Below are 20870 nucleotides of genomic sequence, written 5' to 3'. Positions count from 1 at the left end.
TTTGCCTGGGAAATTTTGGAGGACTTGAGACACCGCCGCGTCGTCCAGTCTAATGGGGTAAATTTCCGTTTTTGAGATGTTGATTTTGAGGCCCCAGCAATCTCCAAAGAATGTTAAGATCTTGTGCAACCGATCTAATTCGGCTGCCGATGGGTCTGCAAAAATCGCCGCGTCATCCGCGTAGAGTGAGCACCGCAGGTGTGCCGCTTTTGGAAGGATCGGTTTGAGTACACCTTTCTATGCCGCGACTTCGATAATGCGTTGTAACGGGTCTATGGTCAAGATAAACAGTAGCGGAGAGAGCGGGTCTCCCTGTCTTAATCCTCTGGCATGTTTGATCCCTCCTGTCGGCTGACCATTTACTAGGACTTTTGAGGAGGCAGTGCCCAGCAACACCGATACCCAGCCTCTCCATTTGGCGCTAAAGCCCAGCGCCTGCATGACCTCCAAGAGGAATGTCCATCCTATGGAATCAAATGCCTTGGATATATCCAGCTTGATGAAAAGCGCTGGTTTCTTCTTTCGGTGAAGCAACTGTATGACTCTCTGTGCATATAAGAAGTTGTCATGCATACATCTTTTTTTGATGAATGCATTTTGAGCATGTGACACTAGGTCATTCATGTGAGGTGCCAGCCGGTTTGCTAGGAGCTTCGTGATTATTTTGGCCACGCTATTGATTAGACTAATTGGTCTGTAATCCGATATTGTGGCAGCCACTTGGTTCTTCGCCAGAAGCACGATATTTGCCTCATTCACTAGGTTTAGTCTTGCTGTCCGGTGGCAATAAAAACTTAATATTGCCTGTGTTAGGTCATCCTTTATGATTGTCCAGCATTTCTTGTAAAACAGGCCTATGAAGCCGTCCGGACCTAGCGCCTTTTCCGATGGAATTTCCTTTATAACCAATGCAATCTCTTCCTGAGTGAAAGGGGCGTCTAGATCATCAAGGTTGTGCTGCACATATCCTAACTCCTGCCAGTTAAGGGCCTTTGTTCTTGCATTCGGAGACGAACTCAGGTAGTATCTCTGGCAGTTTTCTAGCTCTGAGACAGAGCGTAGAGCTGTTTAGAACTGTGATCTCCTTTATCCCCCTACTCTCCCCCTCTGTCTTTAAACTCTATCATGTATTTCCGTTTAATCATGAATGGAAATGGGGTTCGACCTCGCGTTGAAAAAAGTGAAGGTTAATTTGAGCTGTTTTCGGAGTAAAAGGCGCAATGCTTTTTCTTTCCCTGTCAAGGCCTCTCGTGTTCATGACCTATACATCCTGTGAGCTTTGTGACGTGTGCCGTGGAGTGTGATGAAGGCAACTTTAGCAGGGAAATGTGTACTACCCATGTACATGTACGTACTGTGGTATCAGCCATACGCGTGCGGTACATCTCACAGAGCCTTGTCTAGTCCACACACGTCATCATTCATTCATCGAATCATCCATGCACGTTTGGTGTTGCTGTACGCGAGCCCATTCGATTATCCGTGCTCGTTTCTTCCAGCAGCCGAACCCTGCATTATCCCTATCGAGCACGTGAAATTCGTGGCCTGAAGACTCGTACAGACTCAGGATATTTACTGAACCTGTTTGTGGATGCATGGATCTATGACAATCTTTGCCAAGGAGAGAAGGACGCTGAAAAGATCGTGTCCGTACATGGAGGCATGGATGTATGAACATTGTGACTGGAGAAATGAAATCCGTGATGTAAATTACGCTAGCAATGGATAACAAGAGAACGAGCTCTATACAATTTCTTTTTAGAAATTAAAATTGCTCTGGTCTTAAGGGGCAAGAAAATAAGAGTCAGAAATTTCGATCAAAAGAACGAAGTGCAATGCAATGAGTACAAAGCTGACTAACTAGCTTTTATATAGTAATTAATATTATTACAGATATCGAAGTCAAAGCCCAACACTCAGGATTGCAGAATCCTTTCCTTCTCAAGCGTCGTCCCGAGGTACATGTCACACAACCTTCTTTAGTCCATCTCCATCGGCATCAAATGGTCGATTCGTTCGTCGCACGATCATCCACATTTGCAGCTGCTGCTGTAGGTGAGCAGGCACTTGCACTCAGGGTCTCAGGCAGGCTCCTCCCATTAACCAACGTGCTCAGTTTCATCCGCCAGACGAATCTGGATTTCTTGACGCGCACGTGACATATGTGCCGTGAAAACTCAACACATATGGATTAAGTTGAATCCGACAACATTCAAACAAGGCAAAAAAAAAATATTTATGGACATCTTCCTAAACGAAATTAGGCGGAGGTAAAAATTCAGGAATCTAAATTACACAGGGAAAGGATAAAATGGGGGAGGTTCATATCCCAAATTGTTCTGTTTTTTTATGGACAAGTAAAAAGTTCACTGTTTCTTTTTTGAAAAATGAAGCCCGCGAATCTAGAAGCTGATTGACTATGAACACATGCCGCAGTCCAAGCCAATGCTCAACGTTTTCAAGGACCACAGAATCCATGATTGATCAGACTGGTGGTCCGTATAAAAAGCTCACAAGGAACAATAGGACCAACGTCAACAAAATATTTTTCAACAATTCAAACTTCAAAGCTGGACTGGACAAAACCATCTCGCTCAAACATCTGGCTCCTACAAGGTTATCACCCTACCGACAGTTATCTCTATGTGCCTTAGCCAGATAAAACAAAACAATATTCAGACTGCACTGCAACTAAGGCTCATCATTTTAATTACCACTGTGTGCTGAAAAAATCTTTTGGCTGCGGTCATTATTTTAACTAGGTGTAGGTGAATTATGTTTGTTAAAATAATGCTAGCCATGCTATAGGCTTCTTCGCAGGCATGGTATTGCTCAGAACAAAAATAATTCCTAGGAAGATCTTTAATGACACATAACAGGCATGACAAAATTGGGAAATAGACAGCATTACACAACTTGATCTCAGTGTAAAAATGGTGACCCTAAGCCATTATTTTGGTACATCAAGATAAAACACTTCATTTTCAACGTGACAAATTGAATATATTACGGACAAAGTTGCATACATCAGTTAGAGCTGGCTGGGGGAACTTGTTTGGCAGTCTCAAAAGAATCCAAGATGGGCCTGACAACAGCTGGAAGAAAAAGACCTGAAATTAAGGGGGGAAAGATAAAAACAATCATAAGCCCCGGAATACATCAGTTTGGTAAATAACTTGTGCACAACAAATACCAACCTTGTAAATAACTTCATTTTAATTTTAGGGGGGTGGGAGATAAAACCAGATATAAACTTCATTTTTTACGGAATAAAATAACTTTAAAATCGCCGAACATGCTAACTGTAACTCATGCATAACAAGTGTCAATCTTTTAGAGCCAAATGACAATATCTTTGGACCATACCCAGGTGATCAAGGATACACCCCCACAGTTCTACCAATACTGTATCCAAACATTAATTAATTGAACTTTTAATAATTTTATATACACTTGCCTTGAGAGTTGAGGTTTTGTATACTGGCTTGTCACAAAGCAAATAAACATATGCAGTTTGCAATGCTTAATACTATCAAAACTGCAGCAGACTTAATACTAACTATCAAAACTGTGTAATTCTCTAGTTCGGTATTGTCTAATCACGGGTTCCTCGCTCGTCCATAGACAATTCCTTGTAAACTTTGCTACCTCTTAATGAAACACATGCAGTTTGCATGTTCGCGAAAAATGCAAATAAACATAGACAATGGAAACTTCTCATGATGTTCAATGGAAAAGCAGTAGGAGCCAGACAGCCAGTACCCAGGGGCCAGGCACTGTGGAGAGCAGGAAATTCTATGTCCTAGAATAAGGGTATTCAGCAAGAATAGATTGTTCTAGCTAGATACGGTCAGATTACAGGCCAATCTCCTTACTCAGCACGTCTCTCAAGGTTTTGACAAAGGTCCTTGCAAACAGGCTACAAAAGGTCATAAAGAAGCTGATACACAAAAATCAATATGGTTTTATCAAAAGTAGGGCAATCCAAGATTGTCTAGCCTGGGCACTTGAATATATCCACCTTTGTCACAAATCCAGGAAAAATTTAATCATTTTAAAGCTGGACTTTGAAAAAGCCTTTGATAAGGTAGAGCACGAAACAATTCTCCAAGTTCTCAGGGCAAAAGGATTTGGGCCAAAATGGTTAAAATGGATCAGAGCAATTCTCTCTTCTGGAACATCAGATGTTCTACTAAATGGTGTGCCTGGCAAAACTGTTCATTGCAGGAGAGGGGTGAGACAAGGTGATCCATTATCACCCCTCCTTTTTGTCCTAGTTGCAGATCTCTTACAGTCAGTGCTAAACAAAACTACCATTTAGTATTTTTTGGTTCCACTTGCCTCTGTCAACACAGACCTATGCTCAGCCAACAAAAAACATTTAACACGAAACAGATTTGAATGGCAGAAGAATAAAACGCAACCTGCATCCGGGAGGTCAGGTCGCAGTAGAGTAATCAGTAATGCACACACATAAGGCTACAGAGCAGTGGATCAGGGATTCGTGCTGAAGGCGTGACTGGGGAAGTGGGAAGAGAGTTACCGAAGCCGGCGATGAGGCAGGAGGCGGCGACGACCGGCTCCTGCACCACGAAGATCCTGAGCATCCCCATCACGCCCATCGATGCTGCTACGGTTGCTCGTCGTCTTCGCCGAGATGGGGACGGGAATGGGGATCGGCTGTGCGCGGTGCGCCTGTGCCGTCCTTGCGTCGACTCGGCGCGACCCCTCTCAGTGTCCGGCCCATGGTCCCAGCGCGACACCGTCGTGGGCCGACCCAAGGGAAACTATCGCGGTCTGATCACTTTTGGCCCAACGGACCTGTGCCGTCTGCCAGCAGCCAACGCCAAAACCGCTAGGGAACCAGATGAGGTGTGGGACCGTGAGAGGCTCTCCTGCAAAATGGCTATGGCAATGGCTTCCTTCGTCGCCGCTTCGCACCACCACGGCAGCCACCTGGCCGCCGGCTTCCCCTTCTCCTCGCGAGCAGGCAGGAGCGTCGGCCGCAGCGGCGCCACCATCTCCATGAGAGCCCAGGTGGACGCACAACCGGAGCTAACTTCCTCCGTCTCTCTTTGTTTCTCCTCCCACTCCTCCCCCAATTCACACACACTTGCCCTTGTTTTGTTTTGTTCCATTCTCTCACAGAAGAAGAAGAACAATAGTGACTCTGGGAGCAGTAGCGGAGGTGGGGACGGGCGGGCCAGCAGCGGGCGGCGAGTGTGGCGTCGTCGGAAACTGGTATTTGCATCAACCAAACAATGTTTGGAATTTCGTACTTATCTCACTCGGCATGGTAGCCAATTAGCACGCTAGAAGGAGAAGTTTGCTATCAAATTTTGGAAGTAGAAGATTATGTAATCTATACAAGATTTGAGGGCGACATTCCCTGTTGCAGTATAGAAATATATTTTTCCATTCGCTGTTAAGGATGGAACAGTTGTGTTTAGCAGTTCAGGAGGCCTGAAAAGCATCATCGGTGTTGTAGTTCCAAGATCATCAGTACTATTGCACCAGCTGTTCCGAGTGACAATTCCCACTTCTCTTTTGGGTTAACATTGTAGCCTTATTCACCCTTGGTTCATTTAAGTGAACAGACAGGCACAAGTGTGGCACACCACAGTTGTTTATGCAAAGAAATAAAGAATAGAATGCAAATTGCAATGAATTTCTGTAGCATTCACGTCTGTCTTTGATTATGCGCGTGGGACAATCTTTTATCACCCTTTTGAATTCACAACGTTTACTGACCTTCATCTATGCATCACACTTAACTATATATATCATACTTGCAGACCAAAGAAGATGACATGTTACGTTACAAGTTGGATCGTATCCCTTTCTTAGAAGAGAAAGTGAGAAAAGTAAGGGAGAATGGGAAGATCGTATGCCTGGACATTAATCAGCTAATGTTATCTCAAGAGAATAGATTTGCATTCACCATGGAGGTGGCTGAAGAAGCTAATGCCTATCTTGAGAAGAACAGGCATGAATATGGGTTGAAGAAGCCTATACTGCATGTTCTCAGTGACCGCATGAATGAAGCTGGGTTTTCTCGGCCTGAGGGTTACCTTTATCCTTATCCTATCAAGCCTGGTCCTTATTTCATTAAAGAGGAAGGAAACTGAGTAAAATCACGTGCTATTTGGTAAGTGCATTTGCCAATTTACTACCAGTCGTTTCTTTTTTGTACAGTTTTTCCTTTTGCTTTTTCAGTCTGTCTGTTTCATCAGCTGTACCTGTGAGATGAGTGTGGTGGCAATCGATATGCAAGAGGGCCTGTTTAGTCAAAATTTGAAGAAAAATGGATGAACACACAAGGATCATGCTACATTTATCACCTCACAAAATGGCTCATAGATGATGCACTGCCTCAAGTATGCTTTAGCAATTAGCAGTACACATTTTTTGGGTGCCAAAAAAAGTACACATAGGTGCCATTTATATGAACTAGTCTCAACTTCATCCCGCTAGACTGTTTATCGGATAGACGGATCCAAGTATCTATATGGCTCATTGTTCCAATTGGATACATAAAGACACACAACAGGGTTCCAAATATTTGTATCGTAGGTTAGCTGTAGCAAGAGAATAATCTCCCTCATATAACCTCATTCGTGTAGTAGCATCTTCACACAATTATATGCAGATTGTATAATAAGGAGCTTAGTGGTCTAGCCATTCCTGCCCCCAATCCCAGGCTTTCTGTGTGGGTCATGCCTAGAGTTTGCCCCTCCATAATCATAATCCTGAACCTCTGTAAGGATCTTTCTGCTATGCCCCTGTATTCAGAGGATAAAAGCATACGTTGATTAAGCTAATGAGCAAAGAAACTTATGAACATAAAATTCTGATATTTGTTGACATGATTTTAGGGTTCAACAGGCCTCATCATTATTGTCAGTTTATAAGATATTGCTATATGATTCTTTCAAGCATTACTTAGTGAAGATGACAAGATTTTTGCTGATTCTATATCTCAAATTTAAATAATAACAGAGGAGGACAGTCGACAGACCTTTGTCAACCTTGCAGTTACAACATTATCATTTTCGATAACTATAGTTTGACCTGCATTAAGACAAAATAACATGTTCAGGTATGGTATTGATGGTCTAGCAATTATTATAAAGCAAGAGCGAACCACATACCTGCAGATACATTGAAGAGAAGAATTAAAATGATGATGCCGAGTGCAAAAGTGTCTTTAGGCATATTTTCTTCTACTGGTATGTTATTGCCTTAGGAGGATTCATGGGGACGAGATATCACATTTCTGCTCCTTTTATACATGGATGCTGGCTGAGACAGCTAAAAATGAAATAAGTTGTAACATTAGGTATGGCCTACCAGTAATGATTCTGCTACAGGGTTATGATGAAACACATTATCCCACAGCACAAGGTCAACTACATTTGGCACTTGGCAGAAGCTACTTTAGAAGTTGTACTGCCTTTCTAGTAACTAAGGCCAAAGTAAACTAAAACCTATCATGTTTTAGTAGTTGATACGTTTTCTATGTCTTCTGTATTCTACTTTTCTAATTTGTACAAGATTATGAAATGATACCTTAGTCTTGTAATGCTACATAGCATCGGGTATGCTTGTAGTTCTTTGGTCATGAATGCATGATTAGATTAACTTCTATGGATCTCTATTATTTTATGAGCATTAAAGCGTTTTCTGTGATGAACTAATGATGATGATGATGCAATGATGGTTACATGGCAGGCCTCTATACTAGTAATTGTTGTGGCATGACTCTGCATCTTATCAGGATCACATTTAACTATAATTTTTCAGTAGTTCAAAACTTGAAATACTATTATACAGTCAGCACATCCGTTTTAACAAGTCAAAATTATATCAAATAACCAAAAAGAAGATCTGCTATCAGTATAAAATTGGAGCATCCATTTAAGAGTCAAAGTGTATCAGATAACCAAAATGTTGCTGTACTAGTATAATAACAGAGCATCTGAGTGATAATATATCAAATAACCAAAAGTGTATACAGTGCACCCACTATTGTATGGTAAATGGCTAAATGCATAGCAAAAGGATCTGGAATAGTACGTGGAGTGAGTGCACACTGACTGCTATGCCACAGTGTGTAAGAGGTTAGTGGAGTGAGGGAACATAACGGAATTGGAGGGAACTGCAAGTGCAAGTGCAATAGTACCCCCCAATAATGCCCTTCCACCTTAATAAAAAAGGCCCGTCCATCAAAGAAAAAAATTACTGGTTAATTTTGGTTGTGGGGGGTCCTGTTTGAGATCTTCCCTATCATGTGCTGCTTATAGGATTGACATATGCGCATACATATTCTGTGGATTTGTCTTGTTGCGTGTCTAGGTTGTCTTTCTGCTATGTATCATATGCACCTTTTTATGGGAGATTTTATGACCTAACCATGCACATATCCACTGTGCAAATTAGGAAGCTTACGACCAAGATGCAGGTTTGTTGTTGGCCGCTCATTATGTCATCCTAGGCAGCGAGCACCTCTATGAAGTTGACCATCTATTTGGTCACTTGTGAGATTTTGCGAGAGTAAAATGCAAGCAACAGGAAACCAATTTCAGAGTCACCACTTTACTATAGACTAGCCATTAGTTGTTCACAGCCCAAGTGTGGCTGGATTTTAGAAATTGGAAACCCCACTACCTTGTTGTCATGCTGTGTGACATCACGTACAAAGGTCGTCTTGAACAACATGACTGCACATGCAAAGAGGATATATTGTGACCTGAAAATGTCAGGATCATACCATATCCTCATTGGTGTTACATATGTGAGAATGCATAGGTGGCTGTGCAAGTATTTGACTTAGACTGACGGCAGCTCTTTACTTATAGGAAAATAAGAAACTCCAAACAGAGTTGGAGGGATGTGGCGCACGAGCTAATGATTGCACACTCTTATTGACTCCAGGCAAAAGCATGGTGATAATTGTGTTTTCTTAGTGCTTAGTTGTCCAAAGTTGTTTCATACAGGAGGTGTCCCATTGTTCTTGATCACTCCATAGCATTAATAAGATTAGAATAGTCAAAAGAACTATGAATTGTTACTTATTTGTTCTTACTTAAATTTAGAAGCCTCCTTTTGGCCATTGAGGCAACTCCCTTATATGCTTGTCGCACAACATGTTTTGGGCAAAGCAACATGTGTGTTTCTGAAGTTCAAAGCAATCTCCTGCCCTTGGTGCAAACTTTGGAATAGAGTAAGAGTATCATGTTCGGAATGTCCTAACTAAAAGTCCTTTTAGTTTTAGATGCATACATTTTTTTTAGAATTCCTGTGGAAGGATACTTTCTGGACAGGTGTATTCCACCTGAATGCTGTATCTGAACCTTTTGTGTCTTTGCTTAATGCTAAGACTGGGGAAGAGCCCTAAAACTCTAAAAAAAATCCTGTGAAAGGCAAATTTCTAGTTCATGCAGCTCAGGCTGCACAAGGCTCAGATATGTCGGTAGCATTTGTTGCCTTCAGGCAGTTCCCTGATGGTGATTGACTTTCTATCTCCTGTATTTCTGATAGGGAGATAGCAGGATATTCGTGGGTCACTGTTAATGCTGTCTTTGTGGTATTCCATTTTGGGATTTCTTTTCCTCACAAGAAATCACTGGGTCCAGTGGAGCAAAGCTAACATCACTAATGCACGACGCCATGCTTATGGCTTCTAATTTGACATCATTACATTTATGCATGTGCAGGATCATAAAGCTCAAGCTGGGAGCCTCTTTTCAGAAGGAAGCAGTCCTGGAGGGCTTAGTCATGTTGTATACACTATACACTCTACAGTTGGGAGGAATCAAGAATTCTCTGAAATATATTGCGTAATCAAATGCTCGGAAAACTTGGAATGAAGGTGCTATATGTCAGAAGTGTTGCAATAAGATCTGAAGTGTTAATGCAATGCGAAGGCAACAAAGCCTTTCTGTCTGGGCGGTTGTATTTGTTGCTTCAGTGCTAACAGGAGACCATATTGCTTAAGCAAGCATTAAAATGACGATCTGCAGTGAGAACCATGTGAAAGTGAAAGCTGGGCCAGTAGCCATTCCCCATCGGGATTTTTTTATAAACCTTATGGGCCATTTGGTCTTTGTTATTGTTCCCATTTTGCAGGAATCTATGCAGTGAAGGTTTGCTTCTCCTTTATGAAACAAGCATATCCCAAACTCAACTTTTGATATGCCCGACCAAATAACGGGTGCACTCCTGTTCTGTCATGGAAAAGTTTGGAAGCGTCCTTGCATGATTCTATTCGTTGCGTCCCCTTTCATCGACACCCTGGAAGTAGGGGCGGAAACCATCGGATATCCGTGAAAGCGATATGAATGTCATTATTTACCATATTTTTTTGTTGGATATGGATATGGATCTGATATTCTTAAGTACTAAAACAATTTGGATAGCATTTGGATATCCAATTAACTTTATTGTTTATAAGTATCCATCTAATGATTTTGAAAAAACAATATAGCAAAATAAAAAAAAGCTACAATACTCCATCCATCCCAAATTATAAGTCATTTTAACTTTCTAGTGGAGTCAAAGCATTTTAACTTTGACCAAATTTATATAATAAAATAGTAACACTAATGATACTAAATAAGTATCATTAGATTTTTCATTAATTATTTTCATAGTATACCTATTTGATGTCATAAATCTTTATAATTATCTCTATAATTTTTATCAAACTTAAAATACTTTGACTTAGAATGACTTATAATTTGTAACAGATGAAATATATATAATTGGTCATATTATTTAAAATTAACATAATCAGCCATAATTAAGTTTTTAGCTTTATAATATCATTAGTAATATTAAAAATACTAGCACTTATGCTGTGCGTTGCTATAGGTAAAAGGGTCACACTATAGTATCCAAGTGTGGCTAGATTTTTTTCGAGAACCAGTACAGACATAGACCCTCAAATACACGAGCACATACTCACCTCTATAAACTCACGCACGCACATCTTACTCCCATGTACACCTCCGAAGAACTGAGTTGGACCGGTAAATCTTAAGATTGATGAAGTCACCGTAGACGCCTTGCTGTCAATGGACATGCCATCTACCACTGAAAGCAAATGGGGCTAGATTGTGGGCATAGTGCAATAAACACAACACAAGTTCAAGTTAGTAACCATCTCACCATGGTGAGAGTGAGACGCATGCACATCACATTCATAGCACAAATGACACATCTTATGTCCTCATTACTCGTCTGTGAAACCCATTCACACATCTCCAATCCAAATGCTGATTGTAGTTTCATTTCCTCCGTTTTACGGTTCCTATAATTTCCTTTTGAAAATCCTTTGATCCTGAAAATCCTTTGATCCAATAGCAGCCTGAACTTTGTTACTGACAGTATAGGATGCCAGAATTGTACTATTGTTTCTGTAGATATATTTTCACGGTTTCTTCTGTTTAAGAAACTGGGAAATTTGTTCGAGAGAAAATAAGACAATAATACTTTTAAGGTACATCCAAATCACCAGGGCATTCGATGGCTTAGCTAGATTAGATCTATGACACTCTTTGTCGTTCTCACAAGTATCGTGAGCATTTACAAGTATCATGGAGGATCAGGATACCATAGCTGTGCTTATTTGCTTTTGGTTCGTCATCTTTTGTGTTCGATCTATTTTCCTCGGGACCGAAGGGCTCGTAGAGGTGGCAGCTGAGATTAGGGGCAGATGCAATGTTATCTGTTTCCATAGTGTTGTTAGCTCTTTTGGAGATGCTAGCATTTAGACGTTCGGACGGATGCCCGAGCGTGCTAGCCTATTTTCTTACATCCCATTTTCCGCTTCTGCTCGTTTCGCGTGCCCACACAGGGCCTATACCATCGGATGTCTTTCGCGTCACCAACCGCACATGAGGACCGTCTGCCCGCTCGACAGCGTCCCAGCAACTGCAGTAAGCGGCTGTGGCAAGTGGGTCTCATTCAACATGTGCAACACTCGATCTATTTTTGCAACATTCGGATAAACACTTGAAACATACATCTGAAATAGCTAAAACACTTGCAACATATTTACATACGTCAAAAACACTTGCAAACCACCAGAAAACTTTAAAACACGTGTGTAGCTATTGCAAACATTGCAACATCCAGATGAAAAACACTTGCATATATATATATATGTTGCATCTATATATATATATATATATATATATATATATATGCAACATTCAGATCTATTTTTACATTGCAACATACATTTGAAACAGATGAAACATTTGGAACATATACTTGAAACATACGTGTATAGCCATTGTAATATGTGCAACATCTCGATCTACTTTTACAATATCGATATAAAACAGATACCTCTAAAACATCTGAAAATACTTTAAACATACACTTACAACATTGTCACCTCGCTGCCTCGATGAATAGAGACTTGTCATTGCGGAGCTCACGGCGGTGCGGAGATCGGCGGTGGCGCTTGAGCTCGCGGCGGCACGGAGGCCCGGTGAGGGCATCTCATCGGCGGATGGAGCGCAGCCACGGAGGCACCACTCCGGTCTACAGGCGCGCGGGCTGAGGCATGCAGCGCGCAGCGCGCAGCACGAGCAGGGCTGGGCGGTCCGGTCCGTCAGTCGTCCGTCCAGACGCGCTGTAGGGAGCATTTCCGTAGCTCTTTGCAACGATTATGAATGGCGTGGCTCCTCACCGCCGTGGTGGTTCCATCAATAATTTCGTGGTGGTTCGGCGTTGTCAAGCGCGCCGATGACGGCCCGGCCCGTTTTCCACCGGCGTCGGATGTGCCGATTAATATGTCTGTTGAGTTTCTCAAAAAAAAAAATGGCTGTTGATTTTCCGTGGGCCGCGAATTATTCGTGTGCAAGGCAGGCTTGATCAATCCAGAACGGAACGGATGTCATCTGCTCGTATATACTACATGCATGTCACCACGTCAGTCTCTTTCCTAATCCTCTTCCTAATTCATAGCCCAATTTTGTTGGAACAAATTTGCGGCGAGCGATTGCCCAAAGGGTAGCTATGGTAATTTATCAAATAAAAATAATAAGATACATGTAAGTTACTAACCAAAATGCCATGATAGTTGGATGATTAGATATGATATTAGACTATGGACCTGCTCGGCTTTGCAGCCATTTGGGCTGCAGTACAGCCGTATAGCCATCTCTTCCTAAAACTACAGTACTTCCACTAAAAAAAACTACAGTACTTTCAAATATCAATAGGTTAAGGTAATGGGAACGAGCGAGTTGCTCGTTTGGTCAGCATCGCAAGCCGCGAGCTTGGCCACCCAGGATCGATCCCAGAGCCCAGCGTATTTTCGCCCAAAATTAAGGCCCTGTTCGGTTCCCGGGGAATGACCTCCGGGAAGAATTTCAGGCCGGATGGTAGTTTCATTTATATTCAGCCTGTTCGCTTACTCGTAAACGATCGTAAATTTTCAGTTGGGAATAGTGTTTTTCTCTCACACCAAACCAGCCAGCAGTAAATAATCCACGATACGATACGGCCTCCCGAACAAGCTGATTAACTTTTCAGGGCCGGAACTGTTCCTCATGTCGTAGCGCTGTAACCGAACGGAGCCTAAGCGGGAATGGGGAAGCTACCCGGTTTTTAAAAAAAGGTAAAGGTAAGAACCATTCGTTAGCCGTATTAAAAAAAGTCGCACTATTCTTATTTTTAATTTTAGTTCTTTCTAAAAGAAAGAATGCTATAAGTAAAAGCAAAGACCTTAATTTCTTTGTTTGTTTCGTTATTCGAGTCGAAGAAGTATCCTTGCTCTAAATAAAACAAACTGAGAGAAAAATCTATCTTCGGACTCGTGCCGTGGGTTTGCGCAAGACAGAGTGTAGATCCATGCCGCCGTGCCGAGCCAGTTGCACCGCGAGTCCGTATTGTTCCCCCTGCATCCCCATCAGGCCCACGACCGTCTCCAAGCGTAACCCCGACTAGGCAAGCACCACGGCGCGCGCGCGCAACCAAACGGCCGCATCACGAGGCAGAGGGCCTGCTCGCGCCGCGTGCCCGCGTGCTTCTCTTCCAATTTGGGTCCGACGCGCTGGTTGCTGCATTGCAGGAGAAGACGGGTCAAGTGATGGGAGCGGCGCAGGAGAAAGGGCGGGAGGCGAAGCACAAGGCGTCCGACGCCAGGGAGGCGACCAGGGAGAAGGCGCGCAACGCCGCGGACCGCACCATGGGGATGGGCCACGACGCCAGGGAGGCGACCAGAGACAGGGCGTACCGGGCCAAGGACGCGGCCTCCGAAGCCGCTGGCCGCGCCACGGACAAGGCGCGCGGCGCCGCGGAGGCCACCAGGGAGAAGGCCTGCGAGGCCAGGGACCGCGGCACCGCGCGTCCGACGGCGCGCAGCAGACCGGGAGCTACATCGCGCAGACGGCCGAGGCCGCCAGGCAGAAGGCCGCCGGCGCCGCGCAGTACGCCAAGGACACCGTGGTGGCCGGCAAGGACAAGACCGGCGCCCTCCTGCAGCAGGTGAGATCGATGCACGTGATACTAGTCATTATTAACTTCTCCATCGTTACTACTGCAAAGAAGGGAGGGGTTTTCGATCGATCTCAAGCGTGTTCTTCGTTCGGCTGTTCAGGCAGGGGAGAAGGTGGTGAGCACGGCCGTGGGGGCCAAGGACACGGTTGTCAGCACGGCCGTGGGGGCCAAGGACACGGTTGTGAACACAGCCGTGGGAGCGAAGGACGCCGTGATGAACTCGCTCGGCATGGCCGGCGAGAACAACGACGGCACCACCACCAACGCCGGCAAGGACACCAGCACCCGCAAGCCTGGCAGGGACTATTAGAAGACTGGTAGACGACAGCCACACTTTCAGTGTTTCCGTATCTGTTTCAAAAGTTTCTGATCCCATTTAGGTTCCAAAGTTCCCATTTTCATTTTAAATTTTCAGTGTACGGTCGCACCTAGGTTTGATTTCGAGTTAGTGTTTGCGTTTCTGTTTCTGTGGAGGTCGTAACCTTTTCAGGACAGGGCTCGTTTGACATTGTGTCAACACTGAAGTGGTAGATTGATCTTTACCAGATGGCCCAACGACTAATTGGACTTTTGATCCACGCTCTAATCGGGGATGTCCAACCGTTCTTCTGATTCATGGGTCCTCGTTGTGCAACGCTACAAAGAGGAAGGTGGGGGCCGGGGCGTAAGGTACGAGGTTCACCGTAGCCGCCAATGTCCCAGCGACGGGAAGTCCACACCGTCTTTACCGTCGCCACTTGTCCGCGCCTACGCTGCTGCTACCGTCGACGACCTAGCGGGCACCTGCACGACATTCCCTACACCGACATGTCGCAGCCACCTTGTTGGCGACGCCACGGCCGCGACTGTACTTGACGAGGTACATTACCAAGTCTGCTTATCTAAGTTAAGAATTTTTCCACTAATCTGCATCTAGAGGTCCTAAAAGTCTATCAATGGTATCAGAGCCAGGTTATTAGGTGTAGATTTAGCTTTTGGGGTAGATCAGAACGAGAAATTTAGAAGGAGAGGATTCATTTTTCGAAATCGGATTGAAACCCTAACCCTAACCCTAGAAAGTAAAGACGGAGAAGGGGAGGACCTACCCAGTTCTTCTCGTCGCCATCAACACCGCCGTCGCACGGGAAGAAACCTGCCGTTGTGCGGGCAGAACAGGCCGAGCCGCCGCTTGACGCTGTGTCGCCGGTGCGTGGGCTCTGGGCACCGACATAGGACTGCTCGACGGCGACGCGCTCACCCACAGGGGAGCGTGCGCTCCGGCAAGGGGACCCGCGGCGGAGCCGCAACCTTCTTCTCCGACGTCTGTTGCACTGAGGAGAAAGGGGAGGAGCTAGGGTTTAGGGAAGAGCCCCACCGCAACGCGTATGGGGGAATAGGGCACCGTTGCCCAGACCGCTCGACGGCGGCGCACGCCGACGATGTGGACCGGGACCGGCAGCGGTGCCGCTCCGCTGCTCTCGCTTTTCCGCCGCGGCGTGGAGAGGAGAGGCAGGGAGAAGAGAAATGACTTAGGGTTTGGGTGAACCGGGCACGGCGGTGTTTTGATCTCGCAAGAAGCGCGGATGGCCGCCCGATGCGATCCAACGACCGACATCACTCGGGCTAGAATCAGCCTATGCGGGCGAGCGAATTCTCGGCCTAGGTCCAGGTTGCGGCCTGGGCGCGGGGGAACGGGCGCGCACGCCGTGTTGAGCCGCCACTGGGCCACGCGCGTAGACACGAAACAGACTGGGCCGCGTATTGTTCCGACAAGCCGGGCCAAATGAATAGTAAACACTGAGCTTTTTGTTTATTATTTTCAGAAGCAAATTTTGATAATTTTTTTGTCTGGTTTGAATGTCTGTCCAAATTTGAACCAACGGGAAAAAATTTCAAGGAGTAGATCAGTACAGTAAAATACTTCTGAAAAATAGATAAGTAATTTTCTTATTTCATGTTTCCGCTGCAAAGTTTAATGCTGATTATCTTCTAATTAAATTCGAACCAACGGAGGAATTTAATTTAAAGAGTAGTTACTTTTAGTAAATTATGATTATGTTTGTCATCTAATTAAATTGGAACCAATGAAAAATTTTAAATTAGATGAGTAGTCTGATTTATTTATTTTAAATTATGGTATTATTGTTTTTTCTGACCAACATTGATGATAACAATATTATAATGAGTTTAAGGTTGAAGTTTAAATCTCTGATAATTTTTACACCAACATGATCAATTTTTTAGAGAATAGATAAAGACCAAAAAATACTCCTGAACTAATAGAATGTATTTTATTATCGTGTTTCGCTGCAATGATCTTGATTATCTTCAAATTAAATTCAAACCAACGTGAGAATTTAATTTTGAAGAGTGGTTATATGTCTTCAAGTTAATTTATGAGTTTTATGCATTAATTCTATTTTGTGCCCAACGATGACGTAGAATTGATGCAGAAGTATCTTATAAGTTTTATTTTTTAATCGACGAGATCACTCGATTGCATGTCAACAGGTTGCAATGTTGGGGTTTGTGAATGAAAAGACTTGAGTCAAGCCAGTTCGGGGTATTTTTTTGTTAGTTTACTAATTTTTTGATTAAATTGGAACCAGCGGAAAGATTTAATTGGAAAATAAAGTATAAGTGAATGTTTTAGTCATCATGACTAAATTTTTCGTTATGGTAATTTATATATAGATTTATTCCGCATGGGGAGAAGTTTGGCATAGTACTTATGCTAGTCAATCCTGCATAGCGGGAGAAGTTTTATGATGACTCATATTTTTGTATCCTGCATAGCGAGAGAAGTTTGGATACTCTTATGGTATCCTAGTATTGACCATGGCACAATAGAAATGCACCGTCATGGTCAATACTAATCAAAGGACAAGAAAAAGATACAAGCGGGACTTACAAAAGTACCACTAATAAAAGACCTCGTTGAGTTCTTGAAGTAGAATGAGGAAAGTGTATTCCTATACGAATTAAGAAATAACTTTGTTTGCATGACATAATCATATGAATGAAGTAAGTTATATGTGTCTGCTCGTTCACAGGTTTTCTGAATAGTTCTCAAAATTATGGCAGTATAGTTTATGCCATATTTTGAGGGGAAGAATTATGAGAGCAATTAAGAGTAAGAATTAAGATCAATTAAGAAACTACTCTTAATTAAGAGTGAGATAAATATATTGATGAATGTGTACTCTTCATTAAGAGTGAGATAGAGATTTTGATGAATGTGACCGTCGGTCATAACAATGATACCCCTAAGCAGAGAAATAGCTAAATTCCTGGTCTTTTTTAAGTTCTGATAGGAAGATAGCGTTGTCAGCCTCAAAGATATTAAGACGGTGCTTAAAGCGCCATATAAGGTTTTAACAGATTGAATCCAAATAAGAAATTAAAAGATACACTATCTTTATAAAAGATATGACGATCTGGGGGAGCACGATATGTAGAGACCTATGACTTGAAGAGAAGCGGGACTGCGTGTCCACTTCAGTGATTCAAAACAACGAATTTTTCGATACCTGTTGATGTTGTATGACTTATACAACACCTGTTGTTGACTCTTCGAAGAAGATGAATAATGTAAACAAGGATCTTGTGATACAGGAGCATGTAGAATCAATTATCTCTCGGCAATGAAGAGCAACAATAGCCCCACATGAAAGTGCCACTAGTTGAGGTCCTAGAAGATCTCAAAGAATTAGTAAACCAATTTTTTTAATGACTATAAAGTCTATGTTAGTGAAGAAATTCAAATGGAGGGTGATCCCACCTCATTTGAAGAAGCTATCAGAAGCATTTACTCGTTTGAATGGCAAGAAGCTATGAAAGTTGAAATAAATTCGATGAATACCAACGATGTTTGGGACTTAAAAAAAATTCCTAATGGAGTCAAAACAGTAGGCCGTGAAAGGGTCTACAAGATAAAATGTGACTCCAAAGGAAATATGGAAAGATATAAAGCATGACTTGTAGTAAAAGGCTTTACACAAAGAGAATGAATAGATTACGATGAGAGTTCTCTCTAGTCTCATACAAGGATTCTTTTAGAATCATAATGGTGTTATTGACATATTATGATTTAGAGTTACATCAGATAGATGTAAAGACGACATTCTTCAACGAGGAGTTGTATAAAAACGTTTACATGGCACAATCCAAAGGTTTTGTCATGGAAGAAAAAGAACATATGGGATGCCGCCTATAGAAATCCATTTATGGGTTAAAATAAGTCTCTAGACAGTAGTATTTGAAGTTGATGAAATGATAAGAAAGTTTGGGTTTAAAGAAAATGAGAAGGACAATAGCGTTTATGCGAAGTTCAAAAATTGATTTTTTTCCACATCATGTGTATAGATGACATCCTACTCACTAGTAGTAATGTTAATCTGTCATTAGAGAAGAAGAAGTCTTTGTCCTCAAATTTTAATGTGAATGATTTTGGTGAAGCCTCATTGGTTCTAGGAATTGAAATTCACCGAGATAGATGAAAAGTGATATTAGGACTATCGCAAAGGCATACTTAGAAAAGATTCTAAATAAATAAAGTATGCGTATGAACGTCTGCTCCTATAGTCAAAGGTAATAGATTTGGAAACTTCCAGTGTTCCAGAAACCGATATAAGATCAATCAAATGAACATGGTTCCATATGCTTCAGCTGTTGGAAGCTTAATAAATATACAAGTAAAAACTTACCCTGATGTAGCTTATGTATCCGGGATATTTTGGTAGAAGTCTAGTCCAGATATATATTACTAGAATAGAGTTAAGAATGTCATGTAATTTTTGTAAAGTATCATAGGCCTCATGCTGAGTAAGAAAAAATAAGTACTCTCAAATAGTTGTGGGTACAAATTTTAAGTTTTGGTGAGATGTGTAGTGAAATCCACAGTAGTTGTTAACACTCACAGTTGGAGTATTACTGTGGAAAAGCTCCGATGAAACAGTTGTAGTGTCATCAATGATGCATACCATAGTATAGCTTGTTATGAGGCCTCAGGAACAGGCAAAAGTGGTTAAGGAAATATGTACCCGGATTTAACAATGGTAGTCAACAGCAGTAACCATTTAGATTAGTTAACTCCTAAGACAAGGTCAAGTGTGCTGCCAAACACATTAACATTAACTTATATGTTGTAAAGAAGAAAATATAGAATTATTTTGAAAGCATTGAGCATATAAGTACTAAGCAAGTACTTATGGATCCGCTTACCAAAGGCTAACCACCCAGTGCGTTCAGAGAACACACAGTCGACATGGGTTTACAGGAAAGCCTATGATTTTTGGATACTAAGGGCCTAGTTGAGAATATGTTTCAAAATATAGAGGTGCATTGTAGCTGTTTAATCTAATGAAAACTGACCGTGACGATGAGGCACGCTTTATGCACTGATCTGCGATGGAATGGAAAAAAGATAAAGTAAGTTAAGTTTAAGTCATAAGATGAGATCAAGAGGGAAAATGTTAGATTGATCTCCACCAGTTGGCCCAACGACCAATTAGGCCCTTGATCCATGCCCTGATCGGTGGCGCCCAGCCATTCTCTTGGTTGATGGCCCCCTGTCGTGCAGCGCTATAAAGAGGAAGGTGGGGGCCGGGACGCAAGGTACTAGGTTCACCGTAGCCGCCAGCGCCCCACCGAGATTCCTAGTCCTAGTCCGATCTAGAAAGGGTGCGCTGTAAGTGACTGTAAGTCCACACCGCCTTCACCGTCGCCATTGGTCCACGCCTACGCTGCTGCTATCGTCGACGACCAAGTGGGCGCATGTACGGCTTCCCCTACACCGACATGTCGCGGCCACCTTGTTGGCGACGCCACGACCATGACTGCACTCGACGAGGTATATTACCAAGTCTGTTTATGTATGTTAAGAATTTTTCCACTTATGTATACCTAGAGGTCCTACGAGTGTATCATGAAGGCCTTCCTCTGCGCTTCCGTCTCAGTTCCTCTGTGCTTCCGTCTCAGTGATATAATGTGAAATAATAAAGTTGCAGAGCTGTTGTTTTGTTTTCATTTAGCAATGTGTACCTCCGAATGTCCGATCTTTCCCTACCTCTGATCCCTGTTGGCTTGGCTTGCTTCGCTGCCTTGCATTTTTTGTGCTACCTGTCAACCTCCTCTCCTCTTTGTACGACGGCACGACAAAAGCATATGGAATATACAGTTTACACAAATACAAAATAATAGAACACAAATGACTAGAGCACAATAATAGACAGACGATTCCAATAACGTTGGCGCTAGCGCTCGGACGGACCGAGCCTGCTGCACATACAAACGGGATCCGTCAGTGCCACTCCCAATGCTTCCCGCGTCCCTCCACATCTGCTGCGTGCTCCCCTCTATGCACGGCGCCCCAGTAG

At 42.9% G+C, this 20870-nt stretch overlaps 2 protein-coding genes and 1 pseudogene across 2 annotated transcripts; 2 read left to right on the top strand and 1 right to left on the bottom strand.

The window, feature by feature from the left end:
- Nucleotides 1–4882: 4882 nt before the first annotated feature.
- On the top strand, nt 4883–10157 carry LOC136458813 (protein PLASTID TRANSCRIPTIONALLY ACTIVE 7). Its single transcript, XM_066458734.1, has 4 exons — nt 4883–5037; nt 5149–5241; nt 5796–6148; nt 9717–10157. Exons 1-3 carry the CDS (start codon nt 4903–4905, stop codon nt 6126–6128), a joined length of 561 nt encoding a protein of 186 aa, XP_066314831.1. The 5' UTR covers nt 4883–4902; the 3' UTR covers nt 6129–6148; nt 9717–10157.
- On the bottom strand, nt 6170–7593 carry LOC136458814 (uncharacterized). Its single transcript, XM_066458735.1, has 3 exons — nt 7152–7593; nt 7019–7071; nt 6170–6782 (listed from the first exon to the last, which is right to left on the bottom strand). The coding sequence occupies exons 1-3, from the start codon at nt 7213–7215 to the stop codon at nt 6675–6677; spliced, it is 225 nt and encodes a 74-aa protein (XP_066314832.1). The 5' UTR covers nt 7216–7593; the 3' UTR covers nt 6170–6674.
- Nucleotides 10158–14195: 4038 nt separating the features above from the next.
- Nucleotides 14196–15016, top strand: LOC136458812 (late embryogenesis abundant protein 14-like; annotated as a pseudogene).
- Nucleotides 15017–20870: the final 5854 nt, after the last annotated feature.

This window comes from Miscanthus floridulus, chromosome 6 (assembly GCF_019320115.1).
Source record: "Miscanthus floridulus cultivar M001 chromosome 6, ASM1932011v1, whole genome shotgun sequence".
Taxonomy (NCBI): domain Eukaryota; kingdom Viridiplantae; phylum Streptophyta; class Magnoliopsida; order Poales; family Poaceae; genus Miscanthus; species Miscanthus floridulus.
The sequence above is the reverse complement of the archived record's forward strand: the minus strand, read 5'-3'. Positions and strand labels throughout refer to the sequence as shown.